Below are 25,835 nucleotides of genomic sequence, written 5' to 3'. Positions count from 1 at the left end.
TACCCGCGCCTGCTGCGCCGCCTCTCGCAGCCCCTTAGCAACTTTGGGTCGGTGGATGTCGCGACCGGCCGTTCAGCGCACGTGAAAACGCGCGCTGCGTGTGGGTCGACGCTGTGTGGCGGACGTTTTTTAAGAAACATAGTTATAATGCAAGTGCAGTGCCCGAAAGGATCAAAATGTTACAGGAAAGAATTCGTGGCAGCGCCGCTACTGCTGCGTGAAGGACTACCACAATCGCGAAGGGCAGCCTGGCATCGTTCTGTACTGGTTTATTGAGCAGCCGTGGGAAAAGGAGAGTCGCAAGAAATGGATTTCAACAGTACGAAGACTGAAGTAAGTAAGAAAGCCATGACATTTTTTGTCAGTGGAAGGAGTAAACTTGTGAGTATGATTGCCGTTTATGCGCTGCGCATACATGAAGGGCCGCGCAACAAACGTTTGCTTTCTGTGTTTCATGCACATCGCACACTACGATATTTGTGCATCGCATGCCGCAGTATTTGCATAACACAGGGTATTACGTCTTCCCCCACTATTGTTTTATCAGCAGTAACTTTTTTTAGCGACATTCACGGCAGCGAATGGAAGCCAAAAGGCGGCACAAGAATATGCTCCCAGCTCTTCGCGGGTGGTGCCAAAAGCAATGTCAAGACGGTGAAGACGCATCCCTCCTCCTGCCCTACATTGTTCCCCGAAGTGTACAGAGTTCGGCCACGCATTCCAAGCGAGAGCGTGGCAAGAAATCAAAGGCAAGGTGGCATCCTTTAATGCGTTTTGCGCACTCAGAAAGTTGACGTTATTATTTTTTAAGCAGAGGGGGTGGGGGAGGAAGAGGGGGAGGCGGAGGAAAATTTTGTGGAGATTTCTGAACTGCCAGAACAAATTGTATCACAATTAGCCGTGCAGACAACTAACTCTAACATTACTCACAAGAAGCCGAAACTAAACAGAATCTTCGCACAATAATTAGCAGCTAAGACGACTCAACATTACTCACAAGAAAAAAGCCGAAACTAAACAATCTTCGTACAACCCGCAGCTCCGCTGTATCAACAGATTTCCCACTGGGTGGAACTGGGTTTACTTTGTCCTCAGCCAATAACATTTGGAATGAGTTGAAAATTAGTGGCAACACCAACCGAGCCGAAGAAGGGCCACCGAAATAGTAACTGTAGTGTGGTTGCGCGAACAAAGAAAAGAACGCAAACACGCCCCTCTTGCCATGGAGCGTCTTTGTATACGCTAGAGCCACTTTATTGGGCTGTGATACAGAAAAAAAAATGGTATTGACCTGAAGAGAAGCGCTGTAGAAAAGCTTTTCCATTGCTGAGAATGGGACTTCGCAACGATGTCTGTCCGTCAATTTCTTTCGCGGCGTACACGCGCCCGGCAACGTACAATCTCTGTCCCTTCTCGCCCACGCAAGGCCGACAGTAAACCCCGTAATTGTCCGGTAATCGCACAGAAGCACTTGAGGCACGGGGAAACTATTTGCCAGAACAGTTTTCGAGCACGAGATACCTTCCAAAACAATCGCAGAATCGCAAAAACAAACTACCAACAAGTGTCGAACATGCGAACGCGCGGCTGCCGTCTGTCTCTCACCGACCCAAAGTTTGCTCGCGCTTCCGCTGCGCGGCGCTGTGTGTACTTATTCACCGCGCCCTCTGAGCACTGACCGGTGCGTATGAAAAACCGTAAGTTGAGTTCCAATTAACGCACTGTGTATATAGGCGCGTGCTCATTTTATACTGGGCATCTAACCAGTATGGAGGTTTGTTGAGCAAAACGAGCCACGTCTACGTTAAATATACAGTAACACTATGTTTGTTCAGACCTGGAGGCATATTTCGGTACATTTTCCACAGCCATATCTTCCCGATATTCGGATATGCGTTATAGGAAAACTGCACTCAAGACGAGGAGGAGTAGGGGCAGGAGGATAAAACTTTATGTAACAATTAAATCGAGCTGGTTAGTGGGCCAGGTCTCAGTCCAAGACAAGAGAGTAAAAGTAATTTTCTTCAATTTATAGAACGCCATCCCGAGTAGAATAGGATTTGTTCTTTGCGCCTGGAAGGGTTGGAAAGCAATAAAGAGCTACTTGGAATTATTCTTCGGTTTTCATTCTTGTAATATATGCAGGTATACTATTTATTGCGTTAGTTAGCGAGTATATCATGTCTTCAACACCGTAATCATGTCATCATTGTTCGCGTTGACAGTCGGTTCGTTATGATAACGATATGATTACGGTAGAAATTCGGAGCACAAAAGCCGCCTTTGACTACTGTGGACAACGTTGTTTAGGGCGGGATCGCTGTGGCGTAGCACAAACCTTCTAATTGTATTTGCATGTGAATAAACAAAGCACGCTGCGGATATGCACCTTCTGGCACGCCGCCGTAATGAAAGCCAATTTGTGAAGAAGGGAATGTCATACAATATGAAGGAAATATCCACACGTTCTTTGTGAGCCTCCCAAACATCCCAAAAACCTCCTAATAGGACGTTTGTGACGGCGCCGAAAAATTAATGTGTTGGGCAGAAAAAAAAAGCAAACAAACATTATCTGATACAAGACAATAACAACAACGAAAGAACTAGGAGAAAGCCTCTTTATTTCCTGCTGTACGATGCGCGTGTAGGCGCCGCTGCTTGGTACGTAGCATTAGACTGTTGAGTCTTCATAAGAGCATCTACTAAAAATACTGCAGGGAAGCCTACGCATTTTGAATACTTATCGAGAAGCTCTGATCGCTGGTCCTCGCGAATAAGCTAGAAAGGACGAGTTACACACGATCTCCTGCCAGATGCTCTGAAGAAAGTTGTTCTTTATCTCCTCGTGTGTTGCAAACTTGTGGGGGATACAGCTTCAAATTATTCAGATGCGTCAGAACCTGGCAAAATAACTGAGGCACTAGAAATACGCTTTTTAACGCACTACAGCAACAAAGCGGGCGATTTCTAGCACAGGCACTGCTGCCCCTCACAAGCGGAGTGTAGCAGACGTCAGCGGCGCGAGTCCCTAAGCCGACGTCAGAGCCAGGGGGCGTCACTCAAACATCTCACCGGCAATATTTCCGACGTTGGAAGCCTGAAATGCTGTTCTGCCGGCCAGTTTTTGCGGGCTAAAACGCGCTTTTTGAAGTCCTAAAAATCCGGCCTCTAGTAAAAACACAATGATATCAAGCAAACGTTTTTGTGTCTGTATTATATCTGTAGTGTTGCCTAAGCTTGCGTACAAAGTAGGGGTGCGCGAGTGATTGATTAACCACCAAATAATCAATTAATGTTTTAGTCGCGTTTATAACCTATTCAACTGGTTAATCGGCTGAAGTCATGTGAGCAAAATGAACCGAACCTGCCATGTCAAAATTCTGGGCAAGCAAGTAACGGATCATGCTCGTATTCAAATAACCCTCCTTTGGTCACAGCAGAAAACGATGCAAATACGATCACATTTTACAGTTATGAAAACGGTGAGGTTATGGCTAGGACTGGCGGAAAAGTGACTTCCTAACACAAATGTACACAGCAGAAAACACTGCGAGCGGGCACTCGCACCGCTTTAGTATGGTGTCTGGAAGGGGAAGTGTGACGGGCGGAAGCGAGAGGCTGCACAGATCAGCGATTACAGCTCCTAGGTGGCGCCACAGTGGAGGAGGGGAGCTAGCCCTAGCGCCGATACGCTGCCAGCGAAAGTACGGAGTGCCGGCGGCTGGAATTGCGTTTCTTCCGATATCACCCTTGATAGGCAGAAATTTGATTTATGTCCTTAAATATGCTACGCAAAAACGGTGCAAGCAGTTCCTCAATTGAAGCAACGACTAACAGGACGATGTAATTTGGAACTGGTGCTGACGCATGTCGCGTGCAGACGGCTTCGTTGCTACGCTGGTTCTTTCGCGTCTTTCGGCACCGAAAGTCCCTTCATCTGCTTTAAACGCCGATCAAGGGACTTTATCGGCACCTAACCAGACGAGCTCCTTTCATTGTCCAGAGCTAGAACGGCTGTTTGTTCGATGCAGTCATTCACTAACAATGCTGCGCCTAGATATATTGATCCAGGTGCATTGGTAACTGCCGCCAGTATTTGATTGCCATATCGCGGCAAAGGCAGTTTTCATGCGCATGCGGACGAGCTTGGAACATGAACGAATACTGAATGGTGAAAATAGCGCAAAAGGAAGACGGGCCCCATAACTTAGACAAGAGCTATCTTGTCTGCGTCGTGCCAATGCCTCGGAGGCGATGGCGGAGGCATTGGTCGTGCTGTCGGTCTTACTTCCGCGCTATTTTTCATCGTGAACGGACACCAACTCCCCCAACTCAGTACAGCACTTTCAAACGTGAATAAGACAATAGAAATGTACACAAAGAAACGTAAACATAGTAACTTCTGGAGGAGGAATACAAGCGATGTTGAATAACACTTCTAAACGGCAGTCTTTGCGCCTTCAAAGTGAAATAACCTGGGATAGTATTGTGCTGTGTGTTTATGCCGACACGCAAGGGAAACCCGAGCCGACGGCGGGCAGCCGGCGGCTCGGCCCGCCCGACGAAGGAATTACGAGCCGCAACCCGGGGAGGGGAACCGAAAAATAAAGGCACTCTCGGACTCAACGCCAGACGTGTCGGTTTTACCTTTCTCGCGCTCTGCGAACACTACATGGTGGCAGCGTACGTTCGAACCTGCTACGAAGGCACCGATGGAGGGGTCGCAAGCCCAGGAAGAAAAAATGGCCATGTCCAGTTTTCAATACAAACCTCCGGAGGAATTTACTTTCGCAAGCCCAAGTGAGTGGCCGCAATGGAAGCGGCGTTTCGAACATTTTCGCATCGTGAGTGGCCTCGCCTCGAAATGCGCGGTGGAACAAGTCTACGCATTGGTCTACTTTATGGGTGACAAGGCAGAAGACATCCTTGCCTCATTCAAGTTGACAGAGGAACAGAAGAACAGCTACAACGATGTTTTGCAGGCGTTCGAGAACCACTTCGTAGTTCGAAGAAATGCGCACGAAATAGCGACATTCTTCAGAAGAGAACAGCGGGAAGGAGAAGGTGTCGAAGAGTTCGTCACTGAGCTACACCGACTGGCCAAGTTGTGCAGTTTCGGAGAACTGTATGAACAGATGATCCGGGACTGGATAGTAGTGGGCATCAGGGACCGCAAGCTGTCTGAACGAATGCAGCTGGATGCGGAGCTGACCCTCGAAAAGGCCACCAACATGGCGCGACAGTCTGAAGTCGTAAAAGAAGAAGCTGCTACGCTCCACCGAGACAAGGAAGGAAACGTGGACAGAGTCGGCCAGACTCGTAAAATGACGGTACCTCCAAGAAATCGGAAGGGGTCTGCAACACGAGACAAGAAGCCGCCTGAATCCGAAGCAAAGCAGTGTATGTTCTGTGGCTACTCGCAGCACACTACAGGGAAGTGCCCTGCACAAACCGCGACGTGCAACAAGTGCCGCAAAAAGGGACATTTTGCCCGTGTCTGCAAAGGAGGAGCATCAGTCCGCGAGATCGTCGGTAGCAACGATGCATTTCTCGGAGCCGTCTCATCCAGCTTCGACGACAAATGGATGGCTACTGTGGACATCAATGGGTCGCCCGTCACCTTCAAAGTGGACACTGGAGCTGATGCGACTGTGATTCCTGTGAAAACGTACCGGAGATATTTCAGGGATCTCCATCTCCAGAAGCCAGAAAAGGTTTTGAAGGGACCCAATGAGCAACAACTTCCTGTTTCTGGCATGATAACGGCAGATATGTCATACCGCGACACGTCGATTAAAGGAAGCATCTACGTTGTGGATGGTCTTCAGATGCCTCTCCTGTCAAGGAAAGCTAGCGAAGAATTAGGCATTGTAAAACGTCTTGCTCAAGTCATCATTCAGAAAAGCGAAGCTGTCGACCCACAGGGTGAGTTTCCCAAGCTGTTCTGCGGTCTTGGTAAAATTAAGCTCGCTTACAAGATCAAGCTTACAGAAGATGCTGTACCGTTAGCGTTGACCACTCCTCGAAAAGTTGCCATACCATTCATTAATGGCGAAGGCCAAAGCAAAACTTCAAGAGATGGTTGAGCTTGATTTTATCGAGTCAGTTGAGGAGCCAACAAAATGGTGTCCTGGAATGGTCATTGTTCAGAAACCTGACGGAGATGTACGCATATGCGTAGACCTGACTGAGCTAAACAAGTTTGTAGAGCGAGAAGTTCACCCTCTGCCTGTCAGTGAACATGTCCTTGCGCAACTTGCCGGAGCTCAGTACTTCTCCAAATTCGACGCCAATTCAGGATTTTGGCAGTTTGAGCTTGCGGAAGAGTCTCGAAGCATGACCACGTTCATAACGCCATTTGGCAGGTACTGGTTCAAGAGACTACCGTTCGGAATCGGTTCAGCGCCTGAATTCTTCCAAAGGAAAATGTCACAGTTTTTGGATAACCTGGAAGGCATCGTGTGTAACATGGATGATATCCTGATCTACGGCACGACACAAGCAGAGCATAACGCCCGTCTCAGAGCGGTTCTGGAAAGGTTACAGAAACATGGCGTCACGTTTAACTGTGAATAGTGCGAGTTCAATGTTCAAAGGGTAAAGTTCTTGGGACACATCGTTGATAATCAAGGAATTCATGCCGACCCGTCAAAAGTGCAGGCTATCATTGACATGAGACCACCATCAAACACTCAGGAGCTGAGAAGGTTTCTCGGAATGGCAAACTACCTGATGAAGTTTGTCCCGAACATGTCAGAAATAGCTCACCCCATGAACGCTCTTCTAAACGCGAAAAGCGAGTGGGTATGGAAAACTGCTGAAGAAAAAGCTGTCTGAAAGTCCAGTTCTATCAGTATTCGACCCAGAGAACATGACTGTAGTTTCAGGAGATGCCTCATCGTTCGGGTTAGGTGCAGTTCTGCGACAGAAGCAGATAGATGGAGTCTATCGACCTGTAGCGTACGCATCCCGTAGCTTCTCAGAGACAGAAAGGAGGTACGCTCAGATTGAGAAAAAAGGCCTTGCTGTGACCTGGGCATGTGAGAAGTTTCAGGAGTATGTCACTGGATTACAGTTTACCATTGAAACTCACCATAAGCCGTTAGTTCCGATTTTCATGTCGAAACATTTGTCGGATATCACTCCCAGGCTACAAAGGCTAAAAATGCGCATGATACGTTTTTCCTATAAAATGACGCATGTGCCGGGCAAGGACCTTTTTGCTGCTGACGCTCTGTCTCGACAGCCGCTACCTCACCGAGATAGCACTGAGCTTGAAGAAGTTGCATGCTACGTTAGAAGCGTAATTGCCAATCTTCCGTCAACTGACAAGAGACTTGCGGAAATTCGACGAAAGCAAGCGGCAGATCCAATCTGCAGCAAGTTGAGCAGCTACTGCAATGATGGATGGCCAGACCGCAAAGAGCTCCCTTTCGAATGTAAAGATTATTGGCAGCACAGGTCAGACATAGCTGTTCAAGATGGCCTTCTCATGAAAAGATCAAGGATTATAATTCCTGGGCCCATGCGCAAAGAAATACTCGCGAAGATACACCAGGGGCATCAAGGAATTGTTAAGTGTCGAGCAAGAGCCCAAGAGTCGGTATGGTGGCCGGGTGTATCGACAGAAATCGAAGAGCTTGTTCGCCGATGTACACAGTGCGTAAAAGAACAGGGATACAGACATGAGCCGTTGATGCCATCTGATTTTCCCCATTGACCATGGCAGAAAGTTGCCATGGACATGTTTCACTGTGGAGGGAAGAACCACTTGCTTGTGACCGATTATTATTCAAGGTATGCCGAGATCGCCCTGCTTCCAAGTATGACAGCGCAAGAAGTCATCAAGCACGTGAAGTCTATTTTCGCAAGGCATGGCACGCCTGAGACAGTTTTCAGCGACAATGGACCTCAGTTTAAAAAACTTGATGGCTCTGCTTTCCGCCAGTTCGCGGAAGAATGGCGCTTCGAGCACGTAACATCAAGCCCCAGGTTTCCGCAAAGCAATGGCTTCGTTAAGGCAGCCGTGCGGATCATAAAGAAGAGCCTACAGAAAACGGGGGACAGTTATGTTGCTCTTCAGGCGTACAGAGCCACGCCACTTGCAAATGGCTTTAGCCCTGCGGAGTTGTTAATGGGACGGCGTCTGAGAACGTCTGTTCCGGCAGTGTCTAGTTCCCTAGATCCCACTGTTGTCGACAATACAGCGCTCCAGGCGTGGGAACTGCGCCGAGCAGCCCAGCAGAAGAGAAACCACGACAGAAGGCACGGGGCTCGGATCCTCCGTGATTTAGAGCCGGGAGAAACTGTGTGGATATAGAACCAGAACAAGACTGGAACGGTGCTTTCACCGGCGGGGTCTCCGAGGTCTTACATCGTGGAGACAGACACAGACCAACTGAGAAGGAGCCGAATCCACTTAGCCCCAGTCCCTGAAGTTGAGGTTCCAGACTCATCGAATGAATCAACGCCTGGGAGAAACCCGCCAGCTTCGCAAGATGCAAGAAGACGTGAGGTGGGAGAAGCGCCGGTTTACGACGACCAAAAGCCGCCAGAAACAAATGAACCCCAGGAGAGCTCATCCGCCCCACAAGGCTACAAGACACGTAGTGGACGCGTAGTCAAGCCTGTGAAGGGAAGGCTGAGAGGGGAAGATGTGCTGTGTGTTTATGCCAAGACGCAAGGGAAACCCGAGCCTACGGCGCGCAGCCGGCGGCTCGGCCCGCCCGACGAAGGAATTACGAGGGCGCGACCCAGGGAGGGGAACCGAAAAATAAAGGCACTCTCAGACTGAACGCCAGACGTGTCGGTTGTACGTTTCTCGCGCTCCGCGAACACTACAAGTATCAACCCTTACCGGCATATGATTGAACTTTGCTTTTCGTGTTTCAGCTGTATTGATCGCGTTTCATTTGTTACTGATGTAAAATACTTTAAAACGAATTGCCTGACATCCAAGAAAACACTCAATGTTTGCAATAGCAAATGTCGGGAAATAATTGCAAGTTCACTGGGAATCAGTATGCACCTGCGAAATAAGTACACACAAGCACAATTTCAAGGGCATGTTCCAGTTTATTTCTTGCAAACACTTCAAAAAAGCATGTAGAGTGCATCAATTTGAAAGCGCAACATCTCCGAAGCTTTAAATGCTTTTTCCTCCCGGCCGCGGCGGCCGCATTTCTGACGGAGGCGCGCAAAGCAAAAAAGCCCGTGCGTTCGAGATTTCGGTGCACGTTAAGGATCCCTAGGTGGTCGAAATTAATCCGGAGCCCTCTACTACGGCGCGCGTCATCGCCTGTCTAGCGTCGGCGCTTAAACCCCGCAATCAATCAATCAAATGCTTTGGCCGGCGGCGCAACTCTTTCCTTATTCAGGGCCTCACAGTGAGCCTGACAACAGTCTTGGTCGAATTTTATTCAGCTTAAAGAAGCGACGAAAGCATGCGTGCTGAACGCATGAAGTTTTATCTAAAGAGAAAAACATTGTAAACGCCTCCATTGTAAACGCACCAATACAAGCTTGCCGTCCGTGGCTTCGGCGGAATGATGTGCTTGAAGGTTTCGCTACATTTCTGCCAATGTCGATCCACGAGGAAAACGCACAACGTACATTCAAGACGATAAATACGGTACGCGTACAAAACAGGCAACATCCACAGCACAACACGCTCGGCTGAAAGGTGAACACGACACCGACGACGCATGCGACGACCCTTCCAAGGCCGCTCCCCTCCCTCGTGCAGCGCTCCTAGCAGACTGCAAGGTTTTCATCGCGTTTCGTGCAGCACCCAAGCATGGCGCGCATATAGCGCCCGTCACGCTTCCCCTTCCAGCCACCATAGCTTTAGCGTCGCATAGACTAAATCTAGCTTACGTGAAACACGATGAAGTGGTGCCCCTGCAATTGGAGCGAGTGCATAAGATAACAACTCAATGAATAATGTTAATACAGAACGCGGTGATAAGCGTCCCCGCTACATATGCGACCAGGCCTAGAGGCGCACTGATATAATTTTACTCTGATGTTACTTTTTTTTTCATTTTAATTCCCGAGCCAACCTGGACGATTATTTCATAAATTAAGCAACTAAGCCTCTCGATTTAGTCGGATTAAAATTTATAATCGACGCCCGGCCGCAGTACAAACACGTTCTTGTTGCAGGTTCAAGATGTAGAAACGGCCTGATACGCTTACAACAAAGCATACAGCAGAGCCTGGCTGGGGCGTTTTCCTTCCATCGACACAAACGTGTCGCGGGAAAAACGCGCCCGTGCCACTCGACACCTCCAGCTTCCTTTTTCCCTCCACGTGCAACACTTCCTACGCTAGCACCGGCGTGTTCTGGATGCGCACATTACCGTCGCGTGTCCTGTCCTGATTGCAGAACGGACGTACGACGAACCAAGCTTATATTTTGTCTTCACGGTCACTTTGAACTACAACGCTTCTTTCTTCGCACTTAGCTGAGACTTCGATTTCGCAAACTTGTTTGTGGTCCGGTTCAAATCTTGCGAATCGGCGGGCGCACGTGCTTGGAACGCGGTTTACTCGAACGGAAATTCAGCTGGAACAAAACTAAGGCATCCGACCACAAGCTGTAGCTGATTTACGTGTAGTAACATCAATGTGGCCTTCGTTTCTCGTGCCCTGCGGGATTCTTTCCGAGCCATCGCGGCTTTCTGTCACTCCCTGCATCTAACGACTTTGTAATGAAGGTACGTATGTGTTGGAGAGCGCGTGCGTGCGTGTCAGTGAGTGTTGAGTGCGTGAGTGCGCGCTCGCGTGTGTAAGCGTATCGGTGGACTTGCGCGCGCGTGTGCGTGCACTTGTTAGCGGGCTCGTGTGCGTCCACGCGTGTATGTGCGTGGGAATGTGTACGTGTGTAGGTGTGTGTGTTGTGTGTGTGTGCGTGCGAAAGCGTGGTGCGTGTGTTGTGCGTGTGCGTGTGTGTTGCGTGCCAGTGTGCGTGTTGGTGCACAAATGTGCATGTCTGTGTGTGTTTGTGCATGTGAGCGTGCGTGGGCGCGCATTCAGGGTCGGTGCAAAGGACAGTCGTTCTGTGACGTCACTTCATCACTTGCTGCGGCTTCCGAAATTCTTAGTGGGATTACAACTACATGTTGATCAGCAATAAGAACAGCTTACTCCACTCCATTTTTTTTTCTAATAAAGAAGTTTATTCTCTCTCTCTCTCTCTCTCTCTCTCTCTCTCTCTCTCTCTCTCTCTCTCTCTCTCTCTCTCTCTCTCTCTCTCTCTCTCTCTCTCTCTCTCTCCCTCCAAGAAAGGCACAGGTGATGGTGATTCAAATATAATAAAAAAAAGCATTCTATCACAACCCTTGTGTCACCTGTAGTGGCGTCGGTTTTTCGCATTGTGTTTTGCTTTTATACAATGCACTAAACAGAACAGCGAACACAGCTCTCGTTTATACCCCTGACCACAGACAGGAAAGGCGGTAAAGTAGCGCTGATTTCATTTTCAGTGCGTTGTGCACGCACCGGTCACTATAGCCCGAAAAATACGGTAGGCGCCTAGATGTTAACACCACATGTAGTAAACACCTTCCTCACAGAATATTGCTCGCTATTGTTAAATGTCAATTTCGAAGTCAGTTTATCGACAACAGCACGTTCCTAACCCTTGAATTAACCAAGCGTCTGTTCGCAACTGAGGGGGTCGCAAGAATAAACCAGCGTGCGTTAACGCTTCTTTGTGCTCAGTTTTTAATGCCAGAACTGCTTTCGCTTAAAGCAGTTGCACAACCATTCACAAGTAAGCAGCGCTCAAGTTTAATTATTATTGGTTTAAAACCTGAATTGCGACGATGTAAGGCTCCTCGTTTAAAGTGTTTAGGTTTGCGTCACGGATGTTGCTACCTTTGGCAGTACAGTTCTCTGCGGCGCAAAATTTCCAAGTGACTTCGAAAACGCCCTTTCTCTTGAGAACATTCATGCCCTTTCCTTCATTTGCGCTCATACCAAAGTCCAGAGCTGGATTCAGCTCGCTGTAATTTTCGCCTGTAACAATGGAGTTTTCCTGATCTCCCCATTCCTTCCCTTCTTCCCCAACTTCTTCTCCTATCCTAATAAATGTTATTCAGTTTTTTGCCTTCGCACTAGTAGAAGGCTATGGTGCACCTCTCTAGCCAAGGGACGACGGCGGCCGGTGGTGGCTCTGCATGCCACGGTGGTGTAGCGCGCCCTTTTGAGGCATCGCAAGCTCCCTATATGCCTCGAGCTTCGCGATCGCTGCGCCGAGTGCCGCCGCTTCTTCGCGGCGTTTGCGGGATGAGCGCTGTGTGGCTGATAAGGGCTCATGAATGTTTTGGCTCTCTTTCGCTTCTCTTTGCCTTTCCGCGCCCTCAACAGCTTGTTATGATGACGTCTGCGAACAAATAATACATTTAGGAAACCTCGAAAAACATCTGCGTCTTGGTACAGTGGGCGAACGCCTTCAACAGATACCCGGAGAGGTGGTTCTGCGCGCTTCTTGGCCGCTCTTACCGGCGTCGGCGACGGCAGCAGCATTCACCACTGTCACCTCCGAATACGTCAGACAAGTGAATTCAAACGTCGCCTTGTTTAGACCCATAATTGCCACAGTGAGATGGGTTTCGTTTTGCAGCGCGGACAAGAAAGACGGTTCTGTTTCGAATATGTGTCGTAGCAAACTATGTTTCGAAGATCTGATAACCCAATTGCTGAAAATAACGTGCCTTTAATGGGAATGCAATCCCCGCAAAAACGTTAATGATATTCAAAGGCTGTGCGTCGTTAAAAATTGTCCCACTCAAGCCTTAGATCGAGAACCTGGGTAAGGTAATAGAACCACGGAAAATAAAGGGTGTGCAAGTCCGGCAGAAATGGAATAGCTTTTACGGTAATCAAAAAAACGGTGTAGCTTCGGAAAGGCTAAAGACGTTCGTCGAAACTTAAGCCTAGTATAACTCACCAGACCTACTAGATGCGAAATGCACTGCTAATTCGCAAGACATGGGGGGGACGCTTAACTATTGTTGTGTTAAAATGCAGTGTGAAATGAAGTAATGGACGTTTTAGTTATCACACACAGAAGCTGCGCGTTTGTTTTCCCTTTGTTTTTCGAATTCATCGAACTGTTGCTCACTCGGATGACGCAGTATTTGGAAAATACAGAACAGTTCACAAGCAATAAAAGGTGTCGTTGAAAGAGTGTGGTATCTGGTAAGGCCCTCTTATTTCAGTGTGTGCTAGGTTCTGTTGGCTACCTGTGAAATATGATGATGTTACGAAGAATAGTTTAGCCGCGGACGCAGATTACTCTATAAGCCCGTCCGTCCACGCGCCGCTCGTGGTGGATAAATGTAACAGATGAATGTTTACGCGCGTTCGCCTCACAAGACGACCCATCAATAAAATTTTAGTCGTACGTGTGCTAATTCCCGAGTGTAATTTTGCACTCTCCAACATATTTCTTCACAGGATGTTCGTGAAATTTATGCCACATTGGCTTGTCAAGGGTAGTGACCAATATCTGAGGTATGATACCGGCAAGCGCACCTGGCGTGCTGTCAGATATAAGTGCTCCGCTAGATTATATAAGGACACACAAAAACAAATTTACATCGTAGTGTATGACCATCTGAGGAAACGCTGCTCAGGGAGACAGGGTTAGTACAGTCTTTGTCAAAATTTTGTGGGCCACGGCGACCGTGGCCGGAGCAGGCGGGCGGCTGAGCAGGGGCGCTGCGCTTGCTGCTGTCGGCTGGTTACGCGACTGAATAGAGTGAGGGGAACTTTCGCGCTTCCTTTCGTACTATCGCTGCTATCGCTGGCGGGATAAGTGCACCGAAGCCGGTTTCTCGGAGTACGCGCAGTAGGCGCACTCCGCTTCAGCGCAGGCACTTTGCGCAGCACTTGTCGCGCCGGACGCACTACAAAAGCAAGAGCAGAAGTTCCGCTTGCTCTGTTTAGCCGCGCAACCAGCCGACAGCGGCAAGCGCAGCGCCCCTGCTAGGCCGCGCGCCTGCTCCAGCCACGGTCACCATGACCCACAAAATTTTGACAAAGGCTGTACATTTCAGGGCGATGTAATTGCAATCAGATCCATGCATGTGCCGGTTTCGCTACGCCGACCTCTGACACACACCTGAGACTTATACAGACCGAATGTACGACAGTAACATCGCATTAGAAACATTTACACTCTCCTAAATACAACACAAATTAAAAACTAACACCGACCACGAGTGCTTATAAAACGAATGAAGACGTTCCGGCTCCCGTACGGTAGCCTCGTTCAGAATGTGCTGAGGGGGCGAATGGGATCTGGTTATGTTGGATTCAAGACGTGACGTAGGCAACGTGCGTACACGTGTGGGAAGTTGCCGTCATTGCGATTAAGTGTGGTCTGAACGGTCAGGGATTCAACATTAAAGGCGGGAGGTCCAATTCTTCTCTTTTTCCACTATGTTCTCCTTGGCACAGTCTTTTTCGTGGCAAGTTGCTTCTGCGTGTTCGGCCAGAGCGTTAGATGTTACGTTTTTTTCACGTTGAACATGTGCTGCTTGGGCTTTTGCCTGAAATTTTCTGTCTCGCCGACATAGCTTCGATGGGAGTCTGCGCGGGGTATGCTGTTGATAACTGCTGGGAACTTTTCTTTCGCTAGCTTGTCTTTAACGTTCACGAGGGAGTTCTTTAACTTTTGTGTTGGCACGTGCGCTACCTGGACACTGTAGGGGCGTAGAACACACTCCAAGTGCACGCTAAGTCCAGGTACACAGGGTATCGGAGCACGATTCTTGAGACGCGTGTTACCGGTCGGTGCCGGACGTTCAAGCTGGCGTTCCACGGAGCGCACAAACCAGTCAGGGTAGCCACTTGCCGACAGGTCCCGATGCACGTGTTGTATGTCGGCAGCGATATCTTCCGGTTTCTTGTAAACTCTGTTTCTACGGCTCACAAACTAGGCGACTACAGGCCTTTTGTGGGAGGCAGGGTTGACAGAGTTGAAATTCAAATAGCGACCCACGTGGGTGCTCTTTCTGTACACGCTGAACGTCAAGGATTTTCCTTCTCGCTTGACGAGGACGTCGATTAATGGAAGCTGCCCACGCTGCTCCTCCTATACGGTAAACTTGATTGCATCATGCGTGCTGGTCAGGTGTGCTGTCAACGCAGTCAGTGCCACCCCCTTGATTACGCTGAAGCAATCGTCTACGTAACGTAGAGCTGTTTTGGGCGCAGGGCTGAACGAAATGAGTGCACGTTGCTCGAGGCACTCCACCGTGACGTTTGCCGCCATGACCGATACGGCCGCGCCCATCGCTCTCTCGTGCGCCTGCCTGTAAAAAAAATTGCCCCCACCTCCCCGAAGGGAATCGTGAGGAAGTGCGAATGCATTTCTTGCGCCGAGAGTACACGGCGTGTAATTCTGACATCGCCTTGAGAGGCGCCCAGCCAGCGAACGGTCTAAACTGGAGCAGAGCGAGCAGGAGACTGTAGCGAGAGAGCGCGCGCGAGCCGACCCACGGAGGTCTGGCGGTTTATCGCTGCATATAAAGGGGGGTACGCCGCGCAGAGCGCCCGAGCCAGGTGGCTGAGAGAGAAGGCGGGCGCGCGAGAGAGAGGGGTGCGCGCGCAGCTGCAGCCAGCGAGGAGAGAGGAGGAGCGAGCGAAGGGGGAGGGGGACGCGCGCAGCGGCGCACGGCAGCTGCCGGGAGAGGAGGTGGTGCGTGACGTCACGGCGCGGGTGAGGAGAGGGATGCGCGCGGCGCACACCGCCGCACCGCGAGGGAGCGGTGAGGGCGTGGCGCCACGTGGTGAGTGACGTCACTGCGCCGTTGCTACCGACGCTCCTCTCCGCTCTGCGCCGTTGCTAGGGAGAGCAGGGTTGCGGACGCCGCCGCCGCCGGCGGTGGATGGTTTGGGGTCGCTTATAAAGTGCATCGCACTTAAAACAGTGCTCGAACGTGAAGTACGTATTCTCAAGGCAGAACGTCAGTGATGCGTCGCAAATCCGGGACTTCAGTATGTGTACCCTGGGGCACAGTTGCGTCCATTTCGAGAACTGAGACGCATGCGTCAAATGCCAAAACCACTGGTATGCTAGTGAACAAGGACACGACGTCAAAAGACACCAGAATATCGCCAACTTCGAGGACGGAGCCCCGTACATTGTCTATGAAGTCTCCGGAGTGGCGAACGTGCGCTGCGCTGTTCCCTAGAAGTGGTCGCAGCACGCCATGCAGGTACCAGGACAGCTTTTGTAGCGGCGAGCTAGTGTAGTCTACGATGGAGCGTATCGGTACTTCTGGCTTGTGAATCTTGGGCAATCTGTACATTGCCGGTGCGGAATCATTATGACACAGCAGACGGTAGTAAAGGGACTTTTTTTAGGGAAAACGCAACTGAATATGTCATAAAGGAGCTTTTGGAAGTCTCGTTGCAGCTTCGGCTTGGGGTCCTTCTGGAGGCGTAGGTACGGGCTGCTGTTGGAAAGTAGAGCCATCATTTTGGAGTGGTACTCAGAACTGTCAAGAAGTACTGTAGCGTTGCCTTTGTCACCAGGAAGCACGTAACACTATGTTTGAGTTGTTTCGGAGGCGCTTGATCGCTGCATGTTTTGCCGAGGACAGCGGTGAAGAGGACGTTCGCGGCCGAAGCCGTGACAGCTCGCCAATCGCAGGAGTGCGAGCTTTGTCGCGTCTTGAAGATTCAACCGGCCTCACAGCATTTTCCACGGCGAACATCACTCGTTTTGGGTCCTTTGTAGGAGCCGCGTTGAAGTTTAGCCCAAGGGTTACAACGGATAGTTTCCGGGATTCAGGTTGTACGGCCATAGGTTGTGCACAGCAGAAGTAACTGGGTTCCGACCTAAAGCCGGATTTCCATGGTTGAACTTCTCAAGCTTGCGCTCTTGGCTCTGTTCCGCACAGCAGCAACGCAGTTTCGCCTTGAAGTTAGCGTGCAGCTGAATATTTGCAAACTCATCCGGAAACTGGTGCTTTAGCCATAGACGAGCAAAGAAGGCCTCGTTCTCAAGCGTTCGTACTCGTTGTCTACAGTCCAGTATACTGGCTTGAAGCAGCGTAAAACAAGCCTTGAAAACAACGCGCTGTTCTCAGAGCTTGTAGCCACAGGTCTGTTGAGCCGCAGGGAGCGCGGAATAAGTCCGCGCATTTTGCACTTCCCGTTGAGTTCAGGTGTCCTCTGAAGGCGGAAACTCGGCTGTTTAGAGAGATGTACTGACGGATCTGAGTGATGGCTGGTTGGCCGTACGCCCGGCGTAAGTGGATGAAATCAAGATTTGGACGGAAGCCGGTTGGGGAAACGCATGACACAAATTAAGAACTGACACCGTCCACGAGTGTTTATAAAAAGAAAAAGGACGTTTCGGCTCCCGTACGGGAGACTCTTTCACAATGAGCTGAGGGGGAGAATGTGATCTGGTTATGTTGGGTTCAAGATGTGACGTAGGCAACGTAGGCACGTGTGGGAAGTTGCGGTCATTGCGATTAAGTACGTGCTCCGTGGTCTGCATTGTCAGGGATTCAAGATAAAGCCGTGGGGTCCAATTCTTCTGTTTTACCCTTATTTTCGCATTGGACCAGTCGATTTCATGGCGAGTTGCTTCTGCATAAGTTTTTAATTTGTGTCATGCGCTTCCCCGACCAGTCAGGCTTCCGTCCAACACTTGATTTCAAACAGAGTGACTTCTCCACATACATATGTATTTGTAAGGCATACAAGCGGTAAATATCAGTCGTGGACGTGTCGCAAAAGCAACGACGACAGTGGAAGGCGTGCCGGAGCCTCCCGCGGCTGCTTTCGAAAGGGGTCGTTAGGGGTACTTAAGTGGAGCCCATACAGACAGCGCTCGAGGCGTCTCCCCATGGTGGGAGGCGGTGTAAACGCCACCAACTCTACCGCTTTGCCACCCACCACTTTTGGAAGACCACCCACCTCTCCGAATGACCCATTTCACATGCGCACCTGGGATCTTAACACGGCCAGTGCGCGAGAGCAACAGCAGCTGGCCGTACCTGCCCCCATTTCGTTATGTGAAAAGATGTGTGAATAAATGGCCTTGAAGTCTCTGGTTGCCATCTGCGTTAACCTGTCGGTGACCGCTTGAACTTACCACTTCCTCGTTTTGGTAAAGAGCTTCTGCCCTGCACCATGCTACAGCACCAGGATAACTGGTATTTTACCACAGTTGTTTCATTTTTGGAGCCAGAATTCGAAATTCTTAAAATGAACACCTTGCCGTACTTCGTTCTCAAAATATCCACCCCTCAAAAATTTTTGGGTGGACCCTATAGCAGTTGCGGACCCGCAAGGCACTGGTATTGCTGCCACCTTTACTTTGTTAGATGCACTTCGGCACCATAGCTCCACCACCTCGATTTTACCGCACCAAATTACTTCCTTGAACAGTTCATTCACTAAAGGGGTGAATTCTGTATAAGTATTTTCCACTGCGCATTCTTCAATACGCCTCCAACCGCTGTCAGTGCATTGCTCGATTTATTGAAAACATCTTCAAATTTATTTCCTAAAGTGTTTTCTGTTTCCGTCATTATTATTTCACGATTATTTATTGAAGCACGTTATCAGTACGCATTCAAGAAGAAATAACTGCACCAGTAAAGGTGTCACATGCATATATTTAGTCTGAGCCATTACGATTTCAGTTTGAACAGATCTTGTATGTAAACTGCTGAAATCGAGTGGCGCGCGACTCGAGTAAATCACTGCCGAACCGTTGCGCACAATTTCACAGAGATACTTGAAAGTCATTGTACTGGCACACTCCACTCGGTAGCTTAGTTTTCCTCTCTGCAATTTGCACGGCTGCTATATGTTTCTGGCAGTCCCTGTTTCTCCTTTCACAATCGTGCCCAAGATTGGGGACGATTAGCTCACCTTTCTCCAGGGCGCCATCTTCGGGACAGACGCAGTAGTAGGATGCATCAGCCTGCGACCACACGTTAGGGTCGTAGAAGGGGACGCAGTTGCAGCCGCTCTCTATAGCCCGCATCGCCAAATCCGTCACCATTATCTCGCCGCCTCCCCTTGGCTCTGGAGGTGAAAAAAGCGCATGTGGAGACCACCAGAGTGTTAATTGTGCAAAGTTTCACGAGAGAACGCTCAGGAGCTCATGTTGCAAGGAAACTGGAGGAGGTTCCGGTACACGAAATTCCTGATTGGTCTCAGGTTCATGAGTCTCCTCGGGTGCAAGTTTAGAAGGACAATAGCCGCATCCGGCTGTGGTGACAGAAACCTACGTGAGAAGGAGCAGGCCATGTCACACGCTATGCGCAATTTATTTCAAAACGCGCGCTTGCCCTGACATCCAGCAAAAAATGCATTTTTCCATTCCGCGATACAATAGGGGTGATTTCCCGTGCAAGGCCGAGCAACTTCCCAAGCATTGTAGTACCGCACAAGGGCAGAGTGCCAGGCCGGGGAGTCGCTTGTACCTATTTTACCGGTAGGGGTCCGGTGCCATTAAGACACACGTATGCACATGGTGACTTCCACAGCTACGGTGGATGCTCAACTCGGTAACCGCCTGTGGCAGAACCTGGCATCCTGTCAATGCTGGGCTGTCGCTTTGGAGGAGTGGTACCCCCTAGCCGTTCTTAACTTGCACCCGAGTGCTATGCAAGTAAAGTCAGACACCGGAGTGTTTTCATCCGCCACTGTGTCCGGAGGGTGGCTTCGTGGTCATGATGTCATTGTGCATCGGTGGAGAGTTTCTGACCTCCGTTCGATCTACTGGAGAAAAGATGTAAGATTATCTGATTCTTTGTCTGCTTGGGCTCCTATTCGGCAATCGCGCATCCCTCGTAAACACGACCTTTAAGCGTCCTCAATGCTCTTGCTTTTTGGCGTTTATTGTCTGAACAATACCTCTCCGTCCACTAATGAACTAAATCAAGGACAATCGGCGCACCAGTCAGCATAGAAAGAGTTACAATGCGTTCCTTTCAGGCAGTGTCGGTTCCGGTCGCTGGCAGCACAGATGGCAGTTTTCAGAAACGTTTATAGAACTAACATCTTTCTGTCATGCGAGTCGGTATAACGTCACGCTATTCTGACCTTAAAGCTACAAGTTCTGACGTCAATCACCAACTCGCGACGTCACCAGAAGAAGCCAGCGGACGTCCGTCGGCCGTCTGACATACGTCCATTTCAGATCTAGCGGACATCCACAGGCCGTCCTATTCAGGGCAGATGGACATACCATGCACGTCCATGGGACGTCCGGATTTAATACTTCCGTACGTGCATCCGGACGTCCGAAGTTGGGTGTATTTTTTATTTTCAGTGAATTTTTTCAGAATCATAACTGCTTTATTAACGAGAACTGTATGTTCCACAAAGGGATACCACGCCGCACAACAACGCACTACCGGGCAGACAAGAGAGAACGGAGGTCCCATCCCGGTTCGGTACCCGGTGGGCGACCGGTCGAAAAACTGGTTGTGCGCATGCGCAGTTGTACCGGGTATCGTCCGGGGACCGGCTCTCCGCTCTGCTATAACTCTCTAAGAATACATTAACACGTATTCTTGCTGCATAAGTTTCGTTAGCTGTTCTCAATGATTATATACCCTTCCCCAAAGAGATCACCGTTTGAGTTCGTTGGCTGCTTAAAAATGCTTAAAAATTGGGCTTAATTTTACTAACATATAGATGAAACTTGCAATTGTTGATGTAGAAAATCTTTTTAATTGGAAAGTAGAGTATATTTTTGTTTTTCCTTTTATATTTAATTTACGCAATTATTTCACGCTTCGCTGTAACTTTGCACGTCCAAGGAAGCATGTCCCTCGGACATACGCGAATGTATATCCTTTGCAGAGTCGCTGCTGGATGTTCACTGTACGTCCACAAAAGCACATCCGAGTACGGACGTACACGGGACGTACAGTGGCCGCCCAAACTTCGTATTGGATGTTCGGCTGTTTTCCGGGCGTTCCATGGACATCCGTGGTTTCTTGGGCACGCGTTTTCTGCATTGTCTGCGGTGGTCGCACGCTGTCTGCCTAGGTGCCCCGACCTTGCAACGGCCACAGGGCCACGGGAAGTTTGAAAAGTAATTTGAAAATTCGTGTTATGTTATGCCATTTACTCGGTTTAATTTTTAACTTGGTTACATTTGAGCTCGTTTCTGTTTAGGATGTTGATCTTCCATTAGTTTTTTTTTTTAATGTAGCCGTAATATTTTGGCACTTTGTCAAAGTTTACGATGCCATCGAGAGACCCGCTGCCTGGTCGAACCGGTGCACCAACACCAGTGGCGCCGGAGATGTTTCCGGTTCCGGAAAGCGCTACGCAACGTCACCCAGAACCGGCTGGTTCCAGGGCGCGGCACGTTTTTCGGTCACGCTGATGGCGATTTCGCTGGTACTGTCAATCTGACGGAGCTCACGGCCAGGCCAATTAATATTGATTTGGGATGTGTCCCCTGTATTGGTAGGCTGCAAAATTTGCTGCAAAAACATCTTCAGAAAGAACTGAAGCCAATTATATTATTTATTGGAGTCTGAATTTGGTGTTTCCATTTTTGGTGTTACCGTAGCCGCGATGCAGGCACAATAGACGTTCACGTAAACGACTTCTTTGTTTACCTATTGTTGGGAAAGATAAGCCAATCTCACAGTTAAGGCATAAAGTTGGGCTAGTTGGTTATCTGACTGCATTCTACTAGCGAAAAATAGACGCGGACGAAGAAGTACACAGGACACTCGCTACGAGTGTCCTGTCCTGTCCTGTCCTACGAGTGTAGCGAGTGTCCTGTGTACTTCTTCGTCCGCGTCTATTTTTCGCTAGTAGAATGAAGCCAATCTCAACCGTCTATTTCACTGATTGCACCAAGGCTTCAGTTACCAGGCGTATTGAGACGGTTCGAACTAAGCTTGAAGGCAATGAAAATGTCCTTCCAAGGCCCCAACACTTATTATCGTGTCCCTTGAGCCAACATCCGCCGAAAGTGTTGGTGAGCGACATGACCTCACTGAACTGATTGGTTGAAAACTGTGCGCCATTCAAAGTGCTCCACGCACCGTGTGAAATCGAATGCAGTAACACTTCCCCCTTGGAGTAGGTGGTTCGCCATTTTATTAACAAACAAGGTAACTACCCGCGGCCCATTGAAAAAGATAAGGGGATGCGAACTAGCTTGCACCAGTGTTTACTTTTTGGCTGAGTGTTTCGTGTTTTTGCAATAAACTACCTCTAAAAATGTGTGACCTCGTTCTGAAGGCCAAACACTCCGTAAAGAACTTCTAGGTAACGAACAATGATTTCATCATCCTATAATATTATTCCAATTTGAAAGTGGCTGGTAAACTATATATGAATTATTTGATATCAAATTAATTTACTAGACGGCATGACAGTGGTGTGATTAGCAAAGCTGCCGTCCTTCGCTTTGCTTGTATCGCCGACGATGACTCCTTAGCCCCTAGGCTGCCCCACCGCCCTCAGTAAATAACTGAGTGCCCTACCATTCGGCGTATGTATAATGTACACCTGAAGGCTTATAAATATCCAATATTAGCCATACATATCCATAACCTGCTAACAGGGGCAACAAACGGGAGTATTGGACAGACTCGTAACCACAGGAGGCTATTATGAAACTACCAACCAGGACGGACCAAGAGCCACACGGTATAACTAACAGTACGCGGCCAACCTGGACAGCATCTCAATAGTAGCATTGGCTACCCCCGTGAACATAATTTGGGATGGAGGCAACTTATTTCCCTCTTAGAAAACTGCAGACATTGCTCTATTATTAAACGCAGGGAATACCCTCACATTTGAGAAGCTGGGCCCAACCCCGCTTACATCCTCTCTGAGGAAACTCTTCCAGGACGTCGTACTAAGTCGCCTAAATCCCTAGATTGAAACTAACAGTCTCTGCTCTCACACCATGGTGGAATTTCAGCGGTTCCTATCGATGCAGAATGTCATTCTGTAACTCCAGCACAAGATCTTTGATAATCACAGCACGTACCCCCACTTAATAGCACGCTCTTCATAAATCTGGGCCTCACCAAGGCTTTTGACTGCGTCAATCATTCCACCATCTTTTGTAATCTGAGCAACCTCGACATAGCGTGAAAACGTCCTACTGTGTCGTCATGTTTCTCGGTGACCGCACTGCCACACTCGTAGTTGGAAGGGTGAGGTATGACGTTATCCATATGAATAATGTCAGACTTGACCACAGCTTCATTGTTAGTCCTGCAAGGTTCCTTTCTTTTCCCAATCTTATTTATTGTGGTAATGATGAAGTTACCTCCGCTTCTCAGCCAAGTTAATGAAATAGACACAGCTTTCTTGCAGAACTCATTAATATTTTGACCTCTGGAGCCAGCGATGCCGACCGCAAGCAGGTACCACTCTATTCAAATACGTCACTCCGCGAGTCCACACAAGACTGAAACACTTTTTTACAGTCTAGCAAGTGCAGTACTCCAAGTGAAGAACGACCAAGCATCAAATTGCACCTCCAAGGAAAAGAAATACCCCAGTGAATTTCATGGGGTACTTTGGCCTCCGTATCCAAGAGGCAAAATCCACTCGCGCCGAAATATTCCGAAAGAACATCTAGAGTCGCTAACAAGAACCATTGTCTGAAAGAAAGACCACCTTCTCTATTGGTACAAGACTTCATAATCAGTCGCATTACCCACGTTGCCCCCATTCTTAAGATGTCTGAAATGGAGACAGACAAAATGGAGATAAAAAAATGCCAAATGTATCATTGGAAAGGCCACCAAACTTGCAATAGGCATACAAATAGAACCCTCAACTGGCCACCCCATGGATATGGGTGTACACAACACCGTAGATAAGCTCGTAGAAGTAGAACGATGTTCTCAATGCCGCAGCTTGCCCAACAGCACTACTGGGTGAACTAGTCTCGTCTCTGTTGGCATCTATTTCGCCACCCAGCACGGCCACAGAATGCTCCTTTCCGACAGCATGCCTCAACATACGCATGCAGCTCGACTTTCTTGCAACAAGTACACTGAACATCACGAGGAGCGGTGTATCGCCCGCGCTAAAGCCCTCCACAAACTGTACGCCAGCATGTCTGTTTGCTGCTCCAACGGCCCGGAATACCGCGACTGGAGAGCGGCCTTGGCATTCGTGATCAGTTGACATGGTGACGTAGCTGCAGGAACACGTGTTCCTCCTGGACGTCGAGAACCAGGGGAGGATGCAGCCATTGCTCTCGCTCAGGTATCGACACCCGCCGCATTTACCGGCCAACTTTTCTTTCCCATGCAATGAACTGACGTGGCGTCCGGTGATGTCCTCAACCGGGCAGACTTTGGTGAAGGTCTTGAGCGAGTCAACGTGCACTGTAGGGACAGGCTCGTCAGTTCCCGAGATATTACACAACCCGGCCGTTTCTTCTATCCAGCGGCACACCCGTCCTTAAATTGAAGGCAATCTGTGGCATGGCGAAAGCTCCAATGTAAATTTGTCCCAGACCACGCCCTCTTTCACAAGAACTTCCAGACATAAATATACTAAGCAGCATGTAAATGATGCGGACTTTGATCGTCTTCCCTAAAGCACATGGTGTGGGCTTACCCTCAAACGCCTTGCACATTGCACAGGCACATAGTCACCACTAGCGAAGAGAAATGGGGGGCCGTTTGGCTCAGTGATGAAGCACCATTACATCCACAAGTCATAAAGCTGACAGATGACGCCACCGCGACCCACGGACTACTGACTGCCGCAGGATGGGAATGTTCTGGCACCAGTCCCCAACTAATCCACATTTTATAGTCAGCTATGACAGCAAAGTTGACCTGAACTTTACATGCGGCTGTACGCCGTGCGCATCTCGGGTGAGACAAACATTGAGCTTTGTTTGGTGTCATTAAATTGGGTAGCCTCATTTGTTTATTTCTCTAGAGTATTGTTTAACTTTGCCGTCGTTATTGCCAGATAATTTTTAGTTATACTATAAACACACAGAACGTGTGCAGATAAGGCTGTATACCTAAACTTACTATAAACTGGGAACGTTGTAAATGTCTTTGCTAATAAAAGCGAAGCTTTCGATCAGTTACTGATGGCGTCGTTCACCCGAGTAAAAAGCACTGCACAAAAGACAACTTCACACACTTGGTTTCACAAAACGAGCATGATAAGCGGAGGCATATCAAACGCCTCGAGGGAAAAAACGCCATACGGGGGATGAAATCCAACTGTTCCTCGCGTTATGAAGCCGGCGTCTATGCCATCGCGCCATTCCAACACTGTCGAAGCAGCTTGGATTTTGGACTTTGACGTTTATTAAAAAGCTTGTAATTTGAGCTATGTTTTTCTAAAGAAGGGACCTTTGATTTTTACATCTACGAAAAACGTTCAGCGTAACAAGAACGTTGCTAATTCAAGAGCCAAGAATCACCGAAAGAGAGGGAGCACTCCACTCTCGCGCTGATCTCGGACCTATCAAGTGGAACGAAGGTAGTTTCTTTTTACGACAGCTGGTGTGTTACTCACCCATCTCTATATGCACTTTAATGCATCCGATGATGACCACGAAGATGGGGGCGAAGAAGGCCGTGGTGACCGCGATACACAGCACGTGCCACGGCCGATGCCTGTTGACGAGAGTATAGGACGCTTTGTATTGAATCTGTCTTTCATAGATTGATTAATTCATCGGTGAATAATGCGTCGTTTGCCTCCGGGAAAATGCCGGGGGCACTATAACACAAAATCTTCCGTATAAACAAACTTGCATTTTGTCTCCGCGGCGCCTTTAAGGTACTGCACCAGGCTGATGTGAAATCTCTCTGCTT

At 49.0% G+C, this 25,835-nt stretch overlaps 1 protein-coding gene across 1 annotated transcript in view; it reads right to left on the bottom strand.

Annotated features, from left to right (window-relative positions):
* The window catches only part of LOC144149753 (uncharacterized), a 34,811-nt gene extending 9,181 nt beyond the window's left edge, over nt 1–25,630 (bottom strand). The window contains exons 1-2 of the mRNA XM_077681407.1: nt 25,534–25,630; nt 18,910–19,065 (exon numbers count right to left, since the gene is read on the bottom strand). Coding sequence (XP_077537533.1) covers nt 18,910–19,065; nt 25,534–25,537 — 160 coding nt within the window. The 5' untranslated portion in view covers nt 25,538–25,630. The remainder of the gene's footprint in view (nt 1–18,909; nt 19,066–25,533) is intronic.
* Between the last annotated feature and the right edge of the window lie 205 nt (nt 25,631–25,835).

The sequence above is a fragment of the Haemaphysalis longicornis genome, unplaced genomic scaffold (assembly GCF_048455015.1).
Source record: "Haemaphysalis longicornis isolate Haplotype H1 unplaced genomic scaffold, Haemaphysalis longicornis Haplotype H1 scaffold_8, whole genome shotgun sequence".
Classification (NCBI taxonomy): Eukaryota; Metazoa; Arthropoda; class Arachnida; order Ixodida; family Ixodidae; genus Haemaphysalis; species Haemaphysalis longicornis.
Note: the sequence above shows the minus strand (reverse complement) of the source record. Positions and strands in the feature narration are given on the sequence as shown.